Source organism: Protomyctophum parallelum (assembly GCF_964188405.1).
Source record: "Protomyctophum parallelum genome assembly, chromosome: 14".
Lineage (NCBI taxonomy): Eukaryota > Metazoa > Chordata > Actinopteri > Myctophiformes > Myctophidae > Protomyctophum > Protomyctophum parallelum.
Genome location: NC_139709.1, coordinates 44925061 through 44948976, shown reverse-complemented (window position 1 = coordinate 44948976; position 23916 = coordinate 44925061). Strand labels below are relative to the sequence as shown.

The window sequence follows — 23916 nt, the reverse complement described above, 5'->3', positions numbered from 1 at the left end:
AAGACAGTTTCCTTGAAAAATGTCGAAAGTATGATGTAGTTTACTACTTTGATTGTTTCTGCTAAACAATCATACTGAACACCATGTAAGTGAAAATTAGAGACAACCAGTGGTAGAAACCTTTTGGCCACATAACAGAATTTGATAACTCTTTTGAGATGATTGTTGAAGTATTATGATCACTCCGGAACAAGAAGATTCATCGGCCAGCCCAGAACATGTTTTCACTGTGTTACAGAAAGTATTTGCACGGGTATTTAACTTTTTTTCTTTTTAAAGATTTGTTTTAGGCTTTTCTGCCTTTATTGATAGTATCAAGTGAAGAGAGAAGGGGAGAGAAATGCAGCAAAGGTTGTCATGAACGGGACTGGAACACGCAGTCAGGCCAAAGTCTATAGGCCTATGTGGCATGCACCTGGACCACTTGGCCAGCGGGCAGCCAGGGTGTTGTACCTTTATTCAAAAGATGCAGACAGCAATGTCCTCAAGGGTAATTTAACCAAGAGGGTGTAAAAATGGACCCGCTATCTCACACAGTTAAATTAACATTTGCTTTTGGAATCCCTTTTCCAAACCACTCACCAACTCAGCAACAATCAGTGAGAGGGCCAGTGACATATTTGCTCAAATGAAGGTCCAGGTGGTATATTCCTTATCAGCCCAAACACAGCCCTGCCTGCATGCAATGTGGGTCTGGCAGAGATTACTGAAGCAGCCACTGAAACACCCCTCTGCATCCAGTCAGTGTGGACTTGGAAGCCAGCAGTGGTGGACAATGATATTATACTCAAGTAGAAAAACACAAGTATTCAAAAGCAAGGCAATTGGGTGGCGTAGTGCATGGTGAAGTAGCTGCCCACCACAATGGAGTTTGGGGGTGTTCAAATCTACCCTGGTGCATCTGGCTTTTGTCATCTCTACGAACACAGGCTAGGGGGTAGCACCTGTCAGCAGAGAGTGTTGGGCGGGAGGCTATGTCCTCCCGGTTGAGGCTCCTCACAAGAAGGTGAGTCAGTAGGATTCAGCAGATAACACACAGAAATGTATGTAGGAGGAAATAATTGGCATGTGACTGACTGAATTGGGGAGGAAAAGGGTTTAAATAGCAACAAGAGAAAAAATATTCCAAAAGACAAGTACAAGTGCTAGTGCCCCTCAATAATACATCCAATTTATATAGCGCTTTCTTGGTACTCAAAGTCGCTTTACTTGTGGTTAGGTCATTTTTTTAGTCTGGATCCCTGGCCTGGGCCGACCAAGCGCTCCAGGCACCTATAGGCTGGTAATCCATAGCCTGGTTAATAAACCAGACCGAATCAGCCGTTTCGTAATATCTTGAAAAAACTAAAACTAAGTTTGAGTCCCTTCCTAGAAATTAGTGTAAATTACTTTATACGTCATACTTTAAATGCTTAGTATGAGGTATAAAATACAGCAGCCTTGTGTTCATAAAACAGAAAGATTTGGTATTGGGTAAGACTGGCGATATGTATCTTTCCCTGCTTCGTCTCAACCATTACTCAATGGCTCTGGTCTCAGCCACCGCGGTGGATATTAGACATTCCGTTTTATTTTATTTTTTATGTTGCCACTACTGTTGGAGCAGCCATAAACTACACAGGTTCATCTCGATGTTCTGGGCATCTTTGTAATGTTAGTGTTAGTGAAAAAGCAGGTAAAGGAGTAAAGTTTGAGGCAAACTAACATCAGTCACTCTGCTGTTCACTGTAGTGGAAGAGGTGCGCCTGGTGAGGGTTTTATCCCCGCAGCTACGTCGAGTCCGCCTACAGGAAATACGTAGGCTGCGACCATGAAACTGCTACGGAATCGGTCTATACTGGAAGCCAGGCAACCTTTCAGCACACACAGACAGAGAAGCCCAGTGGACACACCACAGTCAAACTAAGTGCTAATTGCTAATTATTCTGAGCATTTGCGTTAATCTACTCGAATAATCCCAGCAATGTAAATGAATTGTTCTTGAAACCATCTGGTTCACCCTACAGGTCAAACATTGTGAGGAAAATCAGAGCTAAATTATACCAACCAATCATTATACCAACCTAACTTAATACGAGATATGAACCTGACTTCACTTTAACAAGTAAGTATGGAAATACCATAACTTACAACATAATTAGACTTGGAGATCAAGCAATTAAAAACTCCCACATTTAACAAGTCTGGAATGCAAATTCCAGAGCATAAAAATGGACCCATAAGTATTGACCCGTAAGGGTCAATTTCCACACTCTGAGTCAAAATATCACACTCTGGATTTTAATATGCAGCACCAAAACATTGATAATTCACAGTGAAAATAATGCAGTTTGGAGAGATCGCCCAAAAAAAGTTGTCTATTTCTTTGCCCTTGAGGAAAGGCAACGCGCATTACAAGCAAATGAGAGCGCTTCCCATTAATTATGCCTAGCAAATGAGATTATCCACAGCTGTCAGAGAGCCCCCCCACACACACACACACACACACACACACACACACACACACACACACACACACACACACTGATGCCATGCCTAATTTCATTATTCTATTAAATCAGGATCATTAACAATGGCTGGATGAAGAAATTTGACTTCTGAGGTTTGATAAACATGCATGCTTTAGAACAGGGATGTCAAACTCAAATACACAGTGGGCCAAAATAAAGAAATTGGTACAAGTCGAGGGCCGGACTGTGTTTCAACACACGGGCCATTTTTGGTGAGAGGGGTAGCTGAAAGTGAAAGTTGACCACAAGTGATATACTTTCACTGCTGATCAATAGTGAAGAGAAGACGCATGCTTGCGCTTGCGGGCCCTCGATACGTGACAATGCACTCACAGTGCATTGTGGGACTTGTAGTAATATGGTGGTCCGTGCAATATACCAGAGGGCCAGTTCTAATACCAATTAAATATCATCCCGCGGGCCAAAGATAATTCATTCACGGGCCTGATTTGGCCCCCGGGCCTTGAGTTTGACATATATGCTTTAGAATGTGACATACATTTTCTCCTCCTCTCCTCTCCTCTCCTCTCCTCTCCTCTCCTCTCCTCTCCTCTCCTCTCCTCTCGTGTTAATTTTGTTGACTAAGACTAAACAATTTCAGTAGACTAAATAGGACTAACTAACACATAATTATAATAATTATTCAAAAGACGACTAAATCAAAATCTGCTGGAAAAAACGAACACTCCTCTCCTCTGCTCTCCTCCTCTCTCCTGTCTTGTCTCATGAGAATGACAGTCAAATTGACGGTTATGTAAAGTAAGTAACTGTGATGACCGTACACATTTCTACAGTCGGTGCTGGAGTGCCAGCATCACAACACAACTGTAGTCAAGGGGGAAAAAACAGAATAATATTTGTGCTACCAACAAGCACTGAATAAAACATGATTATTAGTAGCTTGTTTATGGTGTTGTATAATTTTCCTTTTTTTTTTTTACAACCCGTGTGAGGCTCATATTTATGATGGGTGCTCATAATTCTGGAAGGTACTATATTTAACACTGTCAATTCTGCAAGCACCCACATGTACCCTCGAGCAGTGGTTCCCAAATTTTAAACTTTAAACAAAAGAAATTGGAATTGTTTGAGGAAAATTTGGGATTTGTTTATAGTTTTAAAAATCTTTTGAAATAATATACAGGCATATATCTGTTTTTAAATAGAAAGAAAAAATCTGATTTACTAGCGACGCATAAAAATTGGTCCACGACACAAAGATGGGTCCCTAGCATCCCTATTCTGGAGAATCAGCTTGTAGATCGGCTATTTTTGACAAAGAGGGAAATACTTGCAGACTTACAGAGATATAAGTATATATTGTTACATCCAAAACCGTTATATAAACAAACTGTGCTCCTATGGATCCAATGTAGTTATTATTTAGTCATTAAACGCCGCTTACAAAGACCTGAATTGTGGAACCTGGGTAATGGAATTCATACCATGTGTCCATCAAAGGCTTGAACGTGCCGCCAATTATGTCAAGGTTGGAGGTTCAATTCTGTGTCGAAAGCCTAATACTCCATAGTACGTGTGGCTTGCTGACTAAGAAGAAGTGATCACTGTTTTTGGTAAGCGACACATACTGTTCTGCGATGGAGTAGCTCTTAATTAAGCTCAACTCAGCCATTGGAGAGCATGGCACAACACCTGCCGAGGTTTAAAGGCAGCTCCTGCTAAACGCTACACAGTGTGGGTGGCAGCAGACGGCAAAGGCGCCGCCACATCACTATAACAAAAGCCTTACGAGAACAAAGGCGTTAAAACCTGTTGAGTCACTTAACAGTTGGATAAAATATAAAAGTATGTGGAATGCCTGAAACCGGCACCCTTTAAATGGTAATAAGTGCAGTGTGCCTAGCAGTAGTTACAAAGGAGTCCTACTTTACATTTCCCAGAATTTGTGCGATCAAACTGACAGGTACATTAGCCAAGGCATTGCCAGGTCGCATCCTGATTAACCCGTACTTACTCTGAACACAAAGCGGAAGAGAGGATGAGTGCATGGGTGTGTGCGCGTGTGCGTGTGTGCGCGTGTGTGTGTGTGTGTGTGTGTGAGTGCGGTGCGGTGCGGTGCAGTGCAGTGCATTGCACATGTGCATGAATATGTGCATGTGTGTGGGAGAGCGAGAGTGCAAACAGAAAACCATAAATGATAGAGAGGAGAGGAATCAGGGGTTACGATGATGAAACTTGAAGACAAACACCATTACTATTTCTATTTCATCCTAAAATAAACATCCTCATTAAGCCGAGATGATGCAGGACATTCCCTCCTCCTCCCCAACCTTCACCTGTCACCTTCAGAAAGCCAAGGAATCACATCATTACAATTACAATTTTACATCCCCCCCGCCCGGCCCTCGCCCATACCAACCCACTGCTTAATAGCCTTGTACGCCTAATATAACAGCAAGTTGCAAGGTTAATGCATAATAGTTTAGTGTACAACTGTTCATTATCTTCATTATCATATGCAGTGCCCCCTATTATAATTTCACACAGACAATACATAAATGCTCTAGAAGTTCTGCCACACCTAGGCAGAAGATTTAGGAAAGAATGTTTGATTCAGTGGTATTAATAGTTTCTTTTTGGAAAAACAAATGGCTTCTGGTCTGCAAGTCATGGAATGTAGAAACCAGGGTACTTAGTTCTGTACAGTTACAGTAGGCTATTGGCATTCCTGGACGCAACTAGTCCCCCGAGAACTTGTGTGTTATAGCTTCAAGTAACCTATATCCTACCAGAAATGTGTCTCCGTCTATTAGCTCACATAATCTCAAGAACCATTTTCAATGTCCCAATTACAGAACATGTTTGCATTTAGCAAAGAGAACACACCATTGTGTGAAAATGTGCTGCTCTTTCCATTAATTAGTCGTTCCATATTGTGAATCCAAGTAAAAGCAATGATCCCTTTTAAGGAGTGCGGCCTCAACATGTACTTTCAGTATGTCGTCATTATTAGGAGTAGTAGATGAAGCAAGAACCTATTACTGCGTGTGCACACTGCCACTACTTCACGGTGCGGTTTAATTCATTGTGGGCGGGAACCCCTTTTGGTGTTTGGTGTTTGGTGTTAGCTATTGAAAAATAGCAGATCTACAAGCTCATAGCGCGCCACCGAGTGTCGCGCTACGAGCTTGTAGGTCTGCTATTTTAGAAAATTCGCAGAACGACTGACATAGAAACATATAGCCTTTTCAGAATACTGTCAGGATGTAGAAGACATTTTTAGAATCTGACCTCAGGTCAGAATGGTTTAACCCATTCTGAACGGGCACCCATTTTGGTGTCAGCATCATGTTATGCTTTAGCTATTTAAAAATAGCAGATCTACAAGCTCATATCGCGCCACCGAGTGGCGCGATACGAGCTTGTAGGTCTGCTATTTTTTGAAAAATCGAAGAGCGACTGACATTTTTAGAATCTGATCTCAGGTCAGAATGGGTTAATCAGACCAGTGTGTGTCCGGTGGAAACCTCGTGTGAATCTGATCTCGGGTCAGAATGGGTTAATTCCGTTCTACATGGTAGAGCTGACATCGGGTACTATAGCACTCTCACAGGCTGCTCCGTGCACTTCTTGCCGTACCAAATGAGCGTTGTGCTAAATAGCTGCAAGGTATCCGATAAATCTAAGGGGAATTGGGGTCATTGGTTCAGGGGCTAACACTAACCCAGATTGCCCCACATATATGTGCAGGGCAATCTGTTAAATTGTCAATGCGGAAGTACCATGTATCTCCCGGCGAAGCCAAGTCTCAACATGAATAATGGAGAAAAGAAAGAGAGAAGATTAGTTTCTCGGACTCATCTGGCATAAACCCTGTAGCGCATTATGTGTCACATCTGTGGGCTATGTTGTTTTAAATGCAGAATATCATACTTGGAGTGAGACACTATTATTACATGTACCACTTATGTAAGAAATAACAAAGACGGGAGGGGGTCATTAAAAAGTGATTACAGATCTTTTGTCAGTGTTCACACATACGTAAAAGTCAAACTAATATCATAATTATCATCATTATAATGGAAAAAGGATGATATGTTATCATTATAGTATAATCATTAAACTCTTCAAAGCTAATAGACACCGCAGGGAGAACGCAGGCTTCTCCAAATCCTTCTCTTCCAATTCCTTGGACGCTGTGAATCACTGCATCCCATCACGTGACAATAAAATGACCACGCCACGTCCGTCCCCTCAAACCCCTTCACAGTGGTGGAAAAAGTACTCAAATGTTGTACTTAAGTAAAAGTATCAATACTGTAATCTAGAAATACTCTGTTACAAGTAAAAGTCCGGAATTCAAAATGTACTTGTAGTAAAAGTACTAAAGTATTGGCATCAAAATGTACCAAAAGTAAAAGTAGTCATTATGCAGAATGTCTCATTTCAGGTTTTCAAATGCAGTCACAGCATGATGAGGTTAATGTATGTTTCTTTTTTTGTAATACTAATCAAAATCTACAAAGTAACTAGTAACTAAAGTTTTAAAATAAATGCAGTGGAGTAAAAGTACAGTATTTGCCTCTGAGATGTAGTGGAGTAGAAGTAAAAGCATTGGAAATTGGAAATTCTCCAGTAAAGTACAAATACCTAAAACATTTACTTAAGTACAGTTGTAATGTACTTAGTTACTTTCCACCACTGCCCCTGTATGCTCCTCCATATTAACCCATTCTGACCGGGCACCCATTTTGGTGTTGGCATCATGTTATGCTTTAGCTATTGAAAAATAGCAGATCTACAAGCTCATATCGCGCCACCGAGTGGCGCGATACGAGCTTGTAGGTCTGCTATTTTTGAAAAAAATCGAAGAACGACTGACATTTTTTTAATCTGATCTCAGGTCAGAATGGGTTAAACTCCAAACTCTGGGATCCTCCTCTGTGTGCTCCCGCTGTCTCTCCACCCTTTCCTTCTTTACCTCTCATCAAAAGTCCTCTCAAACTATTACGGTTCGCTACACACAAATGTAACGATATCACGATGGGAGCTGAATTCAGAAAAGTCTCTCCAGCTTCTCATTTCTAATCAGGCTCCTAGATCTCCCACGTTTGAAATCCTTGGCTCGTACCTTTCAATTACCCCCAGCTCGCTCTGAGCTGCCTCGATGTTTGTTTTCCTCTCCCTTCCCTTTAGAGAGTACTGTAATGGCCTCGCCTTCCTCCTTCCCGGCTTCACATGTTATGTTTGTATCATCGCCATAAATGTGTTTACCTCGAGTCCATCTCATTACTTTTACGGTCGACGGTGAATATGAAACCATACGGTGGAAGCATCACTCACTGTACAGCGATTTCGGTACAGGGCCGGTTTCCTCTGCAGGAAAATGTTGTAATATCCAGTAGGGAAATGTCAATTCAGTATTGTTAACGTTTGTGATGCTCAATTAACAGATGGTGTCGGTGGTGCCGTTGTAGGGCGAAGCAATGGTTTAACAACCGTCATCAACTCCATGAGGCACAGAGACGTTGGAATGACGTCTGCTGAAGAGGGACACGATTCAGGTAAATGAATATGTTTTAGTGTGCCGTCTAGGCGTGCTAGGCCGTTTGTCCATGTCGGCTACTTGGTTCATCAAATATTTATTGACCCATCGACATTAATTATGAAAATACAAAAAAGATGAAATATGGAGATATGTGGAAAGCTCTGGTCAGAACACACAATATGTGGGTTCTAATTTTTCCAGTTCAATCAAAAGTTTAATAGTTGCATCCTAAATGTAAGTCTGTTTTTCTTCATATCTGTTCATTCCTGAAAAGCTGATATTTGGGAGTATTTTCACCACCAACAACACAGTGTTTTCATGCAGAGACGTGCAGCGGAATCGGCTGATTTAAAAGCTCACAATATTGATTTTTGTCAGGTCCCAGTGGTGTGGAGGTAAAAGAGAACCAGGATCACAGAAACCAGGTGGACTGTGAGGTACCAGCAACACATCACCTAGCAGGATGCTTCTGCACAACCCTCCCTACGGGTGGGATGAGACCGCTGAAGAGGAAGCAGCCATTGGTGGACGGACAAGACAGACTGCTTGACCAGAATCAACCTAAGAGAGCCTGTAAGAGAGCAGTGTGGACTGTCAGTCCCAAAAATGCCTTAGTTCAGCTGAACGAGCTGCGGCCAGGCCTGCGCTACGAGATCATGTCCAAGACCGGCCCACTGCACGCGCCAGTGTTTTCTATCGGCGTAGAGGTGAACGGGCTCTGGTTCGAGGGCCGTGGAACAACCAAGAAACAGGCCAAGATGAGGGCAGCGGAGCTGGCTCTGCGTTCCTTCATCCAGTTCCCCAATGCCTCCCAGACTCACCTTGCCATGGGAAACTTCACCAGTCACCCTGTGGATTTCACCGCCGACAGGCTGGACATCCCTGACGTGTTCCTCAAAGACTTTGAGTCATCCTTGCGTGAAAAGTGTGACCTCATGCACCGTAAGCCAGGGAGGACAGAGTTGATCTCCAGCATGTGTAAACGAGGACAACTTGTGCGTCTCAAGTTAGACTTGCTGTCCTCAGCTAATTTAAAGAGGCAGCTGGTTAGTGCTTCACTTTCAGAGCAGCTCAGTCCAGTGGCACTGCTGAACAAACTGCACCCGGGGCTCAGGTACATCTGCCTGACGGAGAGGCTGCAGGGCCGGCCAGTGCGGAGTTTCGTGATGGTGGTCCGGGTGATAGGACAGATATTTGAGGGCTCTGGCCACAGTAAATTGCTGGCTAAGGCCCAGGCAGCCGCTGCAGCGCTGCAGGCTCTCTACCACATCAGCCTGGGGATGGACAGGAGGCTACCGGGCCACACTACCAGCAGAGACAAAAGCCAGCTGCCTCAGGTGAGCAGGTCCATCTTTAAAGTGTGGATCAGTTGTGTGTTTTCACACATACTAATACAATGTTGCAGTCATGAAAATGATAAACCGAAATAAATAAAACAAGTGAGAAACTCCAAGGCAGGAAACGAAGTACCAAACAAAAACCCTGATTTGATATTTTAAAACACGTTTTACCTCATTATTTGGCAGTGTAGTCTCCCCACGCTGAATGGGTCATTGAATTTGCCCTGACTGCTATGGTCATCCAGCCCTCTAAATGGTCTGGATAAATGTGTCTGAGGTGCTTGCAATGCTACCAAATGGACTGTGCAATGTAACACTAAGGCCACTGTGTCCTGAGGCTCAAGAGGTGAATGGTGTCCTGCATGCTCAAGCGTGGCTTCAGAACTACTTCATAATGCCTCTTTGACCGCAAAGAATCTTCCTCATGGCATCTTGCTGTCACGCATTGTAAATTTAAGCAGAATGTCTCACCACACACAAAGAGATGATGCAAGGGGTATTTTTAGATTAGACTGTTTCAGGGTGTGGGAGATGCCTCTGCAGAGGTCTGTCTGTCTGTCTGTCTGTCTGTCGTGAGTCATGGATGTATTTATGTATGTAGGGTATGTCTACCTCCACAAAAGTAGACCAATTACAGGCCGCCCTTTCTAGGTCCATGACATCAAGAAACTGAATAAATGACTGATGAAGTGACAGACAGGGTGTGAAAGTTGTATTAGTTCAAAAGCAGTAATTCTTAATCCATTTGGCTAACAAGCAGCCAGGCTGTTGCAGTGTGTGACTTCTCCATTGAACACCACATTGTGATTTGTTCACAAACTGCACATATTACTATCACTAGCAAGTGAATGGTAATTGGTATACAGTAAAACTGTATACCAATTACTGTATACTGTATACATTCGGTGTAGTGTAGGCTTTTCAGTTACATGATCCCCCTCTGGCTGTCATAATACCTCTTGGTTTTCTTTCACTCCTGCATATGAGTTCTCTCACGGCTCACTCTTCTGCTGATCACTTAGCATAACACCCCCCTACCTCCCCCAACCCATACCCCCATACTCCAATTTGAACTGTCTATCAGCCACTGTGACGCATTAATGAACATTATTACAGCACATTAGGAGGAATCAAGGAGGAGCGGCCGCCAGCCCAAGGAGACGCAGACCAAGCGAGGAGGCGGTGTGAAGAGCATATTAATTTGGCTGATAATTGTTTAACACACTCATTACACATGACCTTGTGTGCCATCGCCATACAGCAGGTATAGCATCTCATGTTCTTTCAGCTTCCTCCCCAAGTCCCCAACTTTATGTGAATGGCTATTAGCACTGGGTGAATGCTTGTAGCCTGCTTCATGATGTATACTGTACTTAGTCATACAACGGAGGGTGCAATAGGCATATCATATCGTCTCTGTTGGGTGGAAACCTGTCCAAAACTGTTACTCTTCAGGATTCAAATTAAAAAATAGCAAAAAGTAGCAGATCTACAAGCTCCAAATGTGTCACTTTGCGCCGCGTTTCGATCTTGTACTACTACTACTTTTGATGCTTTTGTGTGATGCTGTACGATCAAGTAAGGTGTTCATTTACCCCCCCCCCCCCCAAAAAAAAACCCATTCGAATGTGAAGATAAGATGTTTCTGCCTGACAGCAGCGATAAACTCCACTGTTTTTTCAGCCTTATATCTTTATTGGTAGGAGTAATGATACAGCTGCTGTTAAGTCCACCAAAGTGCTGCACAGAAAATCACACAATTAAAAGGGAACACAGAAATATAAGATGATGCTAATAAAATAAACTAATGCAAATTCAACAACTGAGCTAGCAAAAAATCACTATATACTGGGGGACAGATTGATATTTATTCAGTATTCAGCAGGACAAGCATGGTTATGCGTATGCCCATGACAAATATTATTTTCCGTTTCCTAGTATAAAATGTTCAAATTGACTAAACAATCACAAATCTGACAGTGAAGTGGACGTAGAGCGGTGCCCGTGGGGCCTCTACAGCGGTGCCCATTGGGCACTGGCCTACTTGGAATGATGCAAGTTTGGAAATGCGTGCTGCAAGATAACAAAAGGCTGCCTATTACATTAGCCCCGCTCTGAGCTAGCTAGCTGCGACAGAGCAGATCAGAGGCAGGAACGTAGGGACGCGCAGCTAGCCACTGTCGGTGCTGGAGGCGGTACAATGGGATGTCAATAAGGAAGTCAAGGAAGGAAGGAAGAGAGAATTTCAACGCTGCCAAAACGGTCAAACACAGATTAAAAATACTTAATGGCTTCTGCCTTCTGCGCCAAAGGAAAATTATCTGACGTTTCCGTTGTCTCCTATAGCTCCTATATGCTTCTTTTGAAACATATCACAATCACTAAAAAGCCGCAGCACTGACGTTTCCGAAGGTATGTGCGTCTATGTAACATTTAGCCTGGGACAGATGGGACGGGACCCTACGTAAAGTGTTGTGTAAACAAACTGTACGTAGGGTTCCGAGCGGGGCTACCTATTACATAGTGTAATATGGAGTGTTATGGAGCTGCCCACTTCTGATTGATTACTGGAAGTTCATCATGTCTACTGTCTCTGATATCATAGAGGTTGAAATACCACATGATCAAATAATTTGGTTACTGGGTTACATTGATCAACACAAATTCTAACAAAGAGTATTTTGTGTTACTCACCAGTACAGCTGCGAAGAAAATTATCTTGGAAATCTGAAAATTCACCTTCACAGAGACACTGGCTGAATGAGCTTTCATCATACTGTACTCCTGAAAAGATACTGTACAATGTAAGGAGAAAGCCTGCTACTTTTGAAAAGATATGGGGTAGGTTCTTTGAAGTTTTACCTTCAATATCAGTATGAATACTTACTGCTTCTGTTGTTCTGTCTGTTCCAGTGTGTTCGGGCAAAAGAGTCCCCAGGCTACCAGAGCACCATATATTGGTCTGGACTGGACCACAGTGAAATGGCCAGGGGGTGTTTGAGTTATGTATTAGAGCTGCTAATGATAATGGGATATGTTGTTTATCTTGCAATAGTGGCCATAATTTATATTTACTTACCGGTGTAGTGATATAGATTTATAGGCTCATGTGATGTGGGTTATGTGGGGTTCAGAAGTGTTGCATGTTTGACCGGTAATATGGTAGAGTCTGCACTGATTGTTTCAGCTGCCTATAAAAGGCTGCCAGGAAGCACACACCCACTCAGTGTTAGATCAGTGAGAGGGCATGGTGGAGCTGCACACCAACATGTCCTATCTGTTTGCTGCGTGTGTTCTGCCATTTCCCATGCTGTAATCTTCTTTTGGGAATAAACCACGGTGTGGCTGCTTTTTACCTCCTGACTCTGTGCTAATTTCCAGCCGCTTATTGGGCCAAGCCTACATTCTGTAATTCATTGTTTTAAATGATGATGTCTGCATTATCATTAAAAAAAAGAAAAGAAAAAAAGAAAAGGAAAAAAATGCGTTGGAGCCTACAGTGGTGCCTGTTGGGCACTGACCCTTTGTCAGGCATGCCAAAATATGGAATCTATGCAGACGTCAGAATTATGTCAGAACAGGACAGCTCCATATACGTACCCTGGGCAGAGGCCTTTTTGGGCCGGTTCTGGACAACCGTGGGTCCGAACGATTAGACACCGGGCACTGCACCCCCTGCGGTGGTGTGGCATGCGTGTGTTGAATTTGAAGTGGGTGGGAGCGAACGGTTCTCGAGTTACGTGGATCACACACACACACACACACACACACACACACACACACACACACACACACACACACACACACACACACAGACAGACAGAGACATGGTCCAACATACTACTTAGCCTGGCATGGCCAGACTAATATCACTGCATAGATATTAGTCTGGAACTTCGGTGTGGAAGATTTATTTCCCTGGGGCGGTTACAAACAGATTCCCACGTCACAGCAAAAAAAGTCTCACTTTAAATAGTGGGCTCCCATTGGTCAGCGGTCACCCACAACTGGGTGACCAACTGGGTGAGGGAAATGTAATTCAAATTCAGGATTGAGGAGTGCCAGACCCAATCTGTCCAGGCAGGGCATTTTGTTCCTGTGGCAGATTAGTTTGGTTTACAGGCTACATACTACTAGCACTGGTAGTGCTATGCTGGAACAAGGGGAGGTCACATGGGCCTGGTGCCATTAAGGAATACAGAGGGACTTGAACCAACCACCTACCCCTTGAGCTACACTAAAATGTTTGGCTCCTACCAAGCAGCATATCCACACATTTATTTAGTCAGAAATTGGTATAAATATTGAGGGAGACTGGCCCTTGAACCTGCTATATCCATGGGCATCAAATATGATCTGTCTCCACCCACATTAGTGGCTGAGTTGGACAGTTTGACAGATATATTATTATGGATGGCTGCTGTGGCTTCTCCCCTATGCCACGTCGTCAAAGCTTTCCTGCTGCCTGTTTTGATAAAAAAGACAAGAAAAGAACCGGCGTGCAGGACAGCCCACGTTTTTCACTTTGAAAAGAATAACACCCATATCCATGGATATATCCAGATACTGTAGATATTTCCATTGTATTCATTAGGGAATACAACTCTATGATGGGAACTCGTGATTGCTCAGAATGACACCCTTCGTGCCAAAGTATGCCAGACCCAGGGAATATGAGGACACTCGGTCCAAATCCCTCATAACTCTGAGGGAGTTCAGGCAGAGGAGAGAACTCATGACAGTCAATGACAGTCTGTCACACACAGACTCGCTGCAGTGAGTCTGTGTGTAGTGAGTACTGTGGTCCAGGTTTGTTCTGACAGCACCATGTGAATTACTGCAGACATTCATGAGCTTTCCAGTTTTGGTCCGAGGCATAAGAAATAAATACATAAAAAATTGAAAAGCAGAGACCTTGGTGTGCCGTAGCTTTAGGTATTGGAAAAACCCAAGTCAAGGCGAATTTGTTGAGATATAACTGTATAAGTATTAAACCAAAGGGCTTGAACAGAGAGCTTTATTTTTGTAATAGTTTTGTGGAAAAATATAAATTTGTGAGCTAGTCCAGCCACACTGAGAGCTCTTTTATAAGGGAGAACTAACCAACACAGCACATTGACACAGAAAGAACATGAACACCCTACCGAATACTGAGAAAATATCGGACATTTAGTCATTTAATCACCACCTTGTTTGTCTACTTTCAGTAGGCCTACTTGGGATTGAACCCAGAAGCTTGATCCATCCATCCATCTTCAACCGCTTATCCGTAGTCGGGTTGCGGGGGCAACAGCTCCACCAGAGAGCTCCAGACTTCCCTCTCCAGAGCAACATTAGTGACATTAGTGACGAGACGTTCCAAGGCCAGTGAGTCAATGTGTTTCCTCCAACTGCGCCTTGGTCTGCTCCGAGGTCTCCTCCCAGTGGGACGTGCCTCGAGGACCTCCCTAGGGAGACACCCGAAAACCACCTAAGCTGGCTCCTTTCCAGGCGAAGAAGCAGCGACTCTACTCCGAGTCTCTCTTGTGTGACTGAACTTCTCGAGTTACCGGTTTGACAAGTGTGACCATCCTGTATGAGTTAAGCAAACTATTGTTTGAGAGACAGCGTCTAGACCCGAGAGAGAAAAAGAGGGATACATTGATGTGACAAATAGTGAAAATAACTTAGGAAAATCAAATTGAATCAGGGCTATGATGATTTCCATGAGATCCATTTATCATGGTCGAGCATCACTCGATCTGTGTCTGTGTGTTTTGGTTTACATCATGGTCCAACATCACTCTCTCTCCATGTCACATTGTTCATATGGTTGACATTAAGCCTGATGAAGACAGTTTAGCTGATTAAACATCGGTCTTGTCTTTACATGTCTTCATGAATGAATGTATGGCAACTCAATAATGTTTATCCCCACTAGCAGTATGCCTCTACGGATGGCAATTCCCATCTGCCAGCTGATTTGTCCACTGTGGTCCCAAACAAGATAGGCTACTGTATCTTGAAAACTACTAACTGAATTGCTGTGATCGAACCCTGCTGATTTTGTTATCCCATAGCTTTTCCTCTTGTGCCACCCCTTGGCCATTTTGACCTAGGTGTGGTGCTACATTGGTTTACTTGTCACCGTAACTTACTTTATTTCACTTTAAAACTTTTCAGGTAAAGGTTCAACAGACATTGGCCTGGTTGGGTGTAAAGAGCAACAAAGCCTCTAGGGGGCATCCATTTATTCTTGTTCTTAGTTACCATGGTCCCAACGGCACAATGCATGATCCATCTATTTATTCATCGGTTCTCCTGCAGGGCTTTGCAGAGGCAATTTTCCACCTGGTGAGCGAAAAATACAGACAGCTGACAGACAGTTGCTGCTCTACCTCGCAAGCCCGTCATCACAAGGTGCTGGCAGGGATCGTAATGACCAGAGGTGGGTACTGCGACATGTCCCATTGACTTTTAATGCCAAAGGCAAATGTTTCACTGCAGCAGGAGGCAGTTGCAGCATTGAATCAAACAAAGTTATGTGGCATTTTTACAGGGAAAAGAACACAAGCTGAAATCTACACATTTTATAGTCACTGCTAATTTAATCACAACAATTTGTTCATCAGGGAATGTTCGATCCAAGTTTTGATTTGGTGGCTTAATTGTTGCTAGCGGATAAAACCAAATTAAATAATCTAACAAACAAACAGACTTTCTAGGATTTTACATGGAGACAGACATCTTTAACAGCCCATGAATGTTTCATGAGGTGGGATTGCAGCATAACAATTTAACAATAATCATATTTCACAGCCTTAGTCATTGTTATGTCAGACACTATTCATCAGACCATCTCAATCTGTTGTATGCTGTTCTCAGACATGATGTTACACTGTCAGAATGTCATCAGTGTGTTCTTTTCATTAACCCTAATAGTCCAGTATTACTTAGATTAACACTGCCTATTTTATCACGTACAGTAAGTACGCACTTTTAGTATGTTTGTGTTACAACATTGTTGAAAATCAAATGCATTTTTCCCGTCTACCTGTCATTTCTATCCTCTCTCCCTCACCGCATCTCTACACCTCTTCACTCCATCCCCCTCTCTTCTCCACCACTCATCTTTCTGTCATTTCTCTCTCACAAACTCTCTTCCTCCCCTTTCCTTCCCCCTATACTTGTCTCTCTTCCTCCCCTCTCCCATCCCCTCTTCCATATCTACTTCCCTCCCTTTCTTCCTCCATTATGTTCCTTTCTTCTCTCCATTCCCTCTTGTCCTCCCTTCCTCTAAATCCCTCCCTCCCCTCCGGGCAGGTTTTGACCTGTACGAGGCCCAGGTTGTGGCTCTGGGTTCGGGGACCAGGTGTCTGAGTGGTGACGTCATCAGCCACCATGGTTCAACGCTCAACGACTGCCACGCTGAGGTCATCGCCAGGAGGGCGTTGGTTCGATTCCTCTACTCTCAGCTGGAACTGGCTCTCTGGTAAGGCCTGAAGACAGGCTGGTTGAAGTCTGGCTATAGAGATGACCACTTACATTACATTGCTTACATTTTAGTGATCTTCAGTTATTTTTTAAATGTGAACCTATAGTAATGGCTTAGAGATTATTTGACCTGTATTAAGGATTTGACTAATAATCGAATAATCGGATAAAACACATTACAGCGACCGTTTGCAAAGCACCACTGCCAACACTTCCAAAAAATCTCTGCCAGTGGCAGGAGATCATGCATGTGTGTCTGACTGTCTGTAGGCCAATCAATATTTAAAACAGTGATTACACATGGAATAGAGTTCCAAAAAAACATGTTTAGTTAGCAAGGGCACCCTAGTGCCTACCTGAGCTCATCATCTCCAACTGAGTGAGTAAAACATGTTCTTTCCATGTCTCAACTGTGTCCATAAAGCAAACAACCAGACGACGTGGACCAGTCCATCTTCATACCAAATAAAGGCTCTGGATACAGACTGAGAGGCGGCGTCCTGTTCCACATGTTTGTCAGCTCCTCGCCGTGTGGAGACGCACGTCTCAACTGTCCATATGAACTCACTGCTAGCAGTAAGATAAACACACCCTGCCGTTTCTCTTAATACTAATATTCAAAATAATGTCACATTGGAGGAGAGAAATCATCACATGAGGTACAATCAGCTGATGTTTGTCTAACACTGGTACATTTACTGTAAAATCGATTAAATCAGCACTTATTCCCCTGTAAAAGTCAAATCAGAAAATGAAATAAAAATAGGCATAACATGGCTGTTCAAATTGTGGGGATTTGAAAACGAGATCTTCCATTCACAGCTCAGATCCTTTGCCCATGCATTTATTCTTTCTTCCCCTCTCCTTTCCAAATGGCCTACCTGGTGCCCGGCCCTCACTTTGAAATGTCATATCGTCTGGTGGAATGCCCATAACTTATTGTTATACATTATCTATCAGGATTCAAATAAAAAAACAACAAAAGTAGAATATCTACAAACTCAAAATGTCTGCTACTTGTGACTCTTTTGTGTGATGCTGTCAAGCTGAATAATCAAGTAGGACAACAATGATAAGCTGTCTATGCCTCCCCTTCCATTGACCCCAGACATTCCTGTTTAATATGGAAGTATTCCTTGTTGACTCTCTGGCCCTCTGTCCCTCAGACACCAGCAGCCACAGGTTGGTGAGGAAGTTTCACTGTCACCTAAGAATGAAGATAGGAGGAGGGGAGGGGACGCTTCCTGTCACAGCAGCACCCAGAGCCAATCAGAAATGTGATATCGGAGCGTTGCCGGGAAGACGTCACCATGTCACCATGTCCTGCACCGACAAAATAGCGAGGTCAGGAGTGTTAATTTAACTCTGAACTCTGAGACTGTACGTTTAACCCACTTGACCTGGACTTGACCTGAGTTGACTTTGTACTTGTAGACCTGTTGTGTTTTAGCTAATGTTCCCCCCGAGAATATGGATGTTGGGATTCACGTGTTTTCAACGTTACTTCAATCTCTGTGTGTCACTCTCATTTGATTGGTTCTTTGATTGAGCACTTTATTGAAAATCAATTCAAAATGATAATTACTCAAAAATACACAATGTTTCCATTGTGGTCCTCTAAATGCTTGCCTCTTTCACACACTTCTCTAGTTTTCTATCCACCTCTCTATCTCTGAGTAAAGATAACAACGTGACGCATTATGAGCTTTTCAGAGAAGAGATTTGGTGTTGAGTAGACAGGGAAAACGGTAGGGCTATAGACCCCTGGGGAACACCGGTCAATGAAGCACAATAGGAGTTTAAGTGGTTTAAGGCACATACTGTACAGTAAAGCCATAATCCAACATGTCTCCTCTTCATGACTTAAGTGAATCAAAAGGGGGAACTGTATAGTTAGTGTGGTCGCTATAGGCAAGACACTATTGTTCTCGGTCCGAGAATCTTTTATTAACTTTTGTACAACAGAAAGGTGAAGCTTTTGGTCATGCTTCACACACTGTTGTCACTGGTCATTTCACAGCGGATTCCTGGCGACTCGCAACATCACAATATGTGATATGTAGACTGCATTTCCAAACTGATTTCTCTCGACTCGCATCAGTGCAACGTATTACACTTGCAATTTCACAGAATTGCACCTTTCTAGTTTTCATCTGGATTCAGCCGGCCAGGTTATTTCCCTCAAGGAGCAGGTGGCTGACTGGCTGTGATATGGTGAAACAGCTTGCTAATAGGCTGTAGTGTCTAGAAGGTCAGATGCTGGTTAAACTGTCATGCTTCCCAGAGTGGCTATAGCTTCATGGTGCAGAGGAACCCACTGATGGACGGCTGCTTTCCATGTCCACACCCATACAGTAACTACTGCAGCCTATAGGCTACTCTTGGCTGGCATGGCATCAAATCCCATGCCAGTCTTTTAATGGCAAATAACCTCCGTTTGATATGTGTTAGGCCACAGATTGAGGGACTCAGGGACGTAGCTGACCATTTGGTTGCCCTACTCGTAGGATATTTGTGCTGCCCCCCCTCCCGACGAGAGCGCTGCTATTCCTCATCCAGATCGGCTATTTTCGCTGTTTGTGAGGACGCACACACGGCCGCCCATTCAGCCGCGGACAGATTTGTTATTTTTAGGGTCGGCTTGGCACTTTTTGGCACATTTTGTTGCCCCCCTATTCGTGTTGCCCTACTCGCAGTGCGTATTGCGCGTAGGTAGCGACGGCACTGGAGGGACTCACCTGAGCAATCCACATCCCAGGGTCTAGCGCATTGAGAAACGGGGTTAGACTCGCGCACTCTGGCTGATACTGTCAATAATCCTTTCCGACCGGGTGCAGTACGTTGTTCAGACTAGTCATTGGTCCGACAAATGACAACCCACCTCATCTCCTAACCTAACCATAACAGGTAACCGCAAGCACAGGAGCAGACGCTAGACGCTAATGCACTGAATTACATGCGGTCCCCCTCCGACCTACTTAGTAGTCAAGAGTATATTCATTGTCAATGAACATTGACACACCTAAATCTTAGCACACCCATTACCCATTTTGATTAGCTGTGTAGCCTGTGTTGCTTGCCTTACATCACAGTTAAAGACATCCTGTGATGTTTTCACCCTGCTGTAGTTTCTAACCTGGACCCGGAAAACAAACCAGGGTTTCATCTCCCTTTAACAGGTGGAACGTTGTGGGCCTGCAGGGTGCTCTCCTGTCCGGCCTGGTGGAGCCGGTGTACCTGTGCAGTCTGACAGTGGGGACACTGTGCCACAGCGGCCACCTGGCCAGAGCCATGGCACGGCGTCTCAGACACATCACTCACCTGCCCTTCCCCTACAAACCCAACCGCATGCTGCTGGGCTGTGAGTTCCACTGTTCCACCCAGAGTTTATATATTTATATATATTATGAATAATATATAATAAATAAAAATCCCTAGATCGTAACATTTGTTTTGAGAAGTGCTATAGCCTAGAAATCAGGGTTTCTCAAAGTGGGTGCCACAAAATACCGTAATATTTGGATTTGATCAATGTCACTTGCACTTTACTCTTCACCAAATATAGCAGCTTGTAGATCGACTATTTTTGGTAAATGTTTCCCCCCAGAATAGGGATGCTGGGATTGAAATGGTTAAACGCCAATATTAAATATTATCTGGTTTGATTTGTTTTGTTGGATATGAGCTGACCACCTCCAGTCAAAGAGAGGTTTTGTGACACCAAAGTACAGAATGGCAATTTATTTCTCCATGGTTCATTTGTCGAGTACACATCAACACATGGCTGCCTGGGTTGAAGCTATAGACTCAGTGAGAGATGCATGTTGCCTGAGTGAAGGCTGGAAAATGAATGAGGGCTGTGGACTGCTTATATAGAGCGTCGCAGTCCCGCCCCCCCCTCGAGAGACCCGGAAAAGAATTCCCTGATCATTTTCCTCATAGACCTTTCAAAAAGTATTTATTTAAAGACTTTTACGCCCATACTGCTCACGGTCTTTAAATAAATACTTTTTTAAATGTCTATGGGGAAAATGCATTGGGAATTATTTCCTGGGCCTGGCGTTGTCATGAAAGGGGGTGGGACTGTGGCGCTCTATAGGGCACACCCGAACTGTCATTGGCCAATGAGTTAAGTGGTGATGATGGCAAACACATGCCTCTCATTGTGCATGGGAACTGTCCACCAGAGGGTCCCATTTAGACAGCTTGGAGACAATTCGCAACAATTATGTTCAATCTGTCCTAATGGAAACTCTCTCAAGTTTTCCTCATGACATACTGTATCTTAATATGACATCCGGTGCTATAAAGTAATGTAATTTAGGGGTGCCGTGGATGAACAAGTTATTTACAGGGGTGCCCGGCGCCAAAGATGTTTGCGAAGCACTCCTATAAATAATTATTAGATGGCAGGGGGAGAGACACACAGCAACAGCACGGCCAGACCTCGATAGACCGGTTCAAGTGATTAACAGCTATAGGTGAAGCCAGGATGAAAGCTTCCATCTGGTTTCAGCTGATCAGCAGGCTTCTCTTTGTCTTCCCCGTGACAGGTGTGAGCAGCAGTGAGGCTCGCCTGTCGGGCAGGTCTCCTACCCTCAGTGGGAACTGGAGCTGTGGGGACAGCGGTCTGGAGGAGGTCAGCACCTCCACGGGCCGCAGGGCCCAGTCGGGGACGCCGTCGCGGCTCTGCAAGCGTTCCCTCTTCACCCGCTGGCAGAGGCTGAAGGTACGTGTCGCTCCGAGAGACGGGAGGCCAGAAGGGTCAATATGAGAGTAAAGGGAAAGGCAGTTTCCTTCTGAAGAAGACCTTGTGTCGAAACGTTAATCTATAATAAAGCCTTGACTGGGAGCTTTTTTGGTAAATCAGTGTGCAGACTGCTATTTTTGTAAAAACACCTGTGATGGCCCCGGTTAGACTTTGGATGACAGCAGAGAGTGGTAATTATGTAGAAAAGCATTTGAATCACTTTGCACAACAAAACGCTCCCCACACCTTAATGTCACACATAACACTAGATGCAAAGACGCTTGAAAGAGACGCCATTTCTGGCTATGGCTCATTACATCTCAGAGAGAGACAGTGATAATAATACGGGGAAAAGAGAGAGAGAGAGAGAGAGAGAGAGAGAGAGAGAGAGAGAGAACAGAAAAAGGGGAAGAAGAGAGAGAAGGCTGCCAGGTGGAGAAATGGAGAGACTGAGAGATAGACCCAGATTGGAAACAGACAGAGAGAGATATATATGAAGTGAGAACAAAGAGAGAAACAGACAGTCAGAGACAGGGGGAGCATTAAAGACTGTGTGAGATATTATTATGAGTGAGTTAATGGCTGAAGGATGTTCAGTTGCATCGTGAGATCTAAATGGAGGTCGCTCAGTCAGCTGTTGAGGTCTGCACTTTGTCGGCTCATTTCATTCTTTTTCTGCTCCTTCTCCTCTCTGTCACGTCTCCATTCCTTTATCTTTGTGTTTATTACCATCCTTTTCTCTGCTTGTCCTTTCTCTAACCTGTATCCATCTCTGTCTCCATCTTTGTCTCTCTCTCTCTCTCTCTCTCTCTCTCTCTCGACTCACACACACACACACACACACACACACACACACACACACACACACACACACACACACACACACACACACACACACACACACACACACACACACACACACACACACACACACACACACACACACACACACACACCATCATTCTTTGTCTACAACAATGATTGTAGTCTCTCCATCCCCCCTCCATTTTCTACTCTACTTTTTTTGTTAAACTTTTCTCTTCACTCTGTTTTTTGCTATTTTAGTCATGTACTGCCTTTGGAAAATGTATGCATGATGTATTTAGTTTAGTACCCCCATGCACATGTTATACTTGTACAAATCAATCAATCAATCAATCAATCAATCAATCAATCAATCAATCAGTCAGTCAGTCAGTCAGTCAGTCAGTCAGTCAGTCAGTCAACCAACCAACCTTCTCTCTCCCCCTCTCAGTTGAACAGAGAAGCATCAGACACAGAGGACCGCACTGCTATAAGGACATACTCTGGTTCAAAGATGGCATCCCGGTCCTACCAGAGAGTCAGACAGCAGTTTTCCGTTGCTCTCCGGGATGGAGGGCTTGGGATCTGGACCAGAAAACCAACAGAACTCGACCAATTCACTGTCACTGTGTGAGGGTTGTGGTTAGGGTGTGTGTGTTTGTGTTCATTTTTAAAGATTTTGGTTCAGCATGAGCCAGCGAGTGAATGTTTGAAGGTATAGAGTGAGTGAATTATTATTGATGTAACACGTGTGTGTGTGTGTGTGTGTGTGTGTGTGTGTGTGTGCGCGTGTGCGTTTCAGCAACAGAGAGTGACTGAATGAGTGAATGGATTATTGAGTGATACAGTGAATAGTTCATACTGCTTCCCCATGTCCCAGTAAGAATAGCAATAGATGCCCAAACATTATTCTATGTCACGTTATCTAGTTTATAAGTGTAGTTCACAATTCACACTCAGACTTGTTGTTTACCATCAGTGTTAAATAATTCAGTTGAAAAGAAGATATTTATTTCCTTCATGGCTTTCAAAGGAATATTATTGCTTTGTTATGTTAATATTCTGAGCTCTGCTGAAGGTGATGGGTAGGCATCCAGTAATCTAATTAAAAGTTTGGGTTAGATTTATATTAAATATGTGACATATGCAGCTTATGTAACCCAAATGTTTGATCTGGTTATCTACATAGTAGATGCATTGTGATTTAGTTTCCTCTTCTCTCCATCTTTCATTTGTGTTCCAGCCTTGAAGTTGCTTGTAATATAGAAAGCAATGGAAAAAATCTATTTATTTTTTACCTATATGTGCTCCCAGTTTGTTGTTTTGACTTGGTTTCATGAAAGTGGCTGTACACAATATGACTACACAGCACCACCTAGCGGTAGAAACAGTCTGTATAATCAGTTTGGTTGACTTTGGTTTCAGCTTTCTTCATCAAAGTAGCCATTTAATTAATTTGTTTAATCACACAATTATAGTGTTGTTGTCTAGCAGTTGGTTCATTACATGCAGCTACAACACTTTTCAGCA

General features: G+C 43.5%; 1 protein-coding gene across 2 annotated transcripts in view; it reads left to right on the top strand.

Annotated features, from left to right (window-relative positions):
• The window catches only part of LOC310870009 (double-stranded RNA-specific editase B2-like), a 30343-nt gene extending 6710 nt beyond the window's left edge, over nt 1-23633 (top strand). The window contains exons 2-10 of one of the 2 annotated variants that reach the window (XM_083781015.1): nt 7949-8035; nt 8398-9356; nt 15666-15786; nt 16662-16830; nt 17257-17408; nt 17999-18176; nt 20012-20193; nt 21386-21561; nt 22838-23633. In XM_083781015.1, the coding sequence (XP_083637141.1) occupies nt 7949-8035; nt 8398-9356; nt 15666-15786; nt 16662-16830; nt 17257-17408; nt 17999-18176; nt 20012-20193; nt 21386-21561; nt 22838-23020 (2207 nt within the window). In that variant the 3' untranslated portion in view covers nt 23021-23633. Of the gene's footprint in view, nt 1-7924; nt 8036-8397; nt 9357-15665; nt 15787-16661; nt 16831-17256; nt 17409-17998; nt 18177-20011; nt 20194-21385; nt 21562-22837 lie in introns of both variants that reach the window. The other variant, XM_083781014.1, reaches the window with a different exon arrangement.
• Nucleotides 23634-23916: the final 283 nt, after the last annotated feature.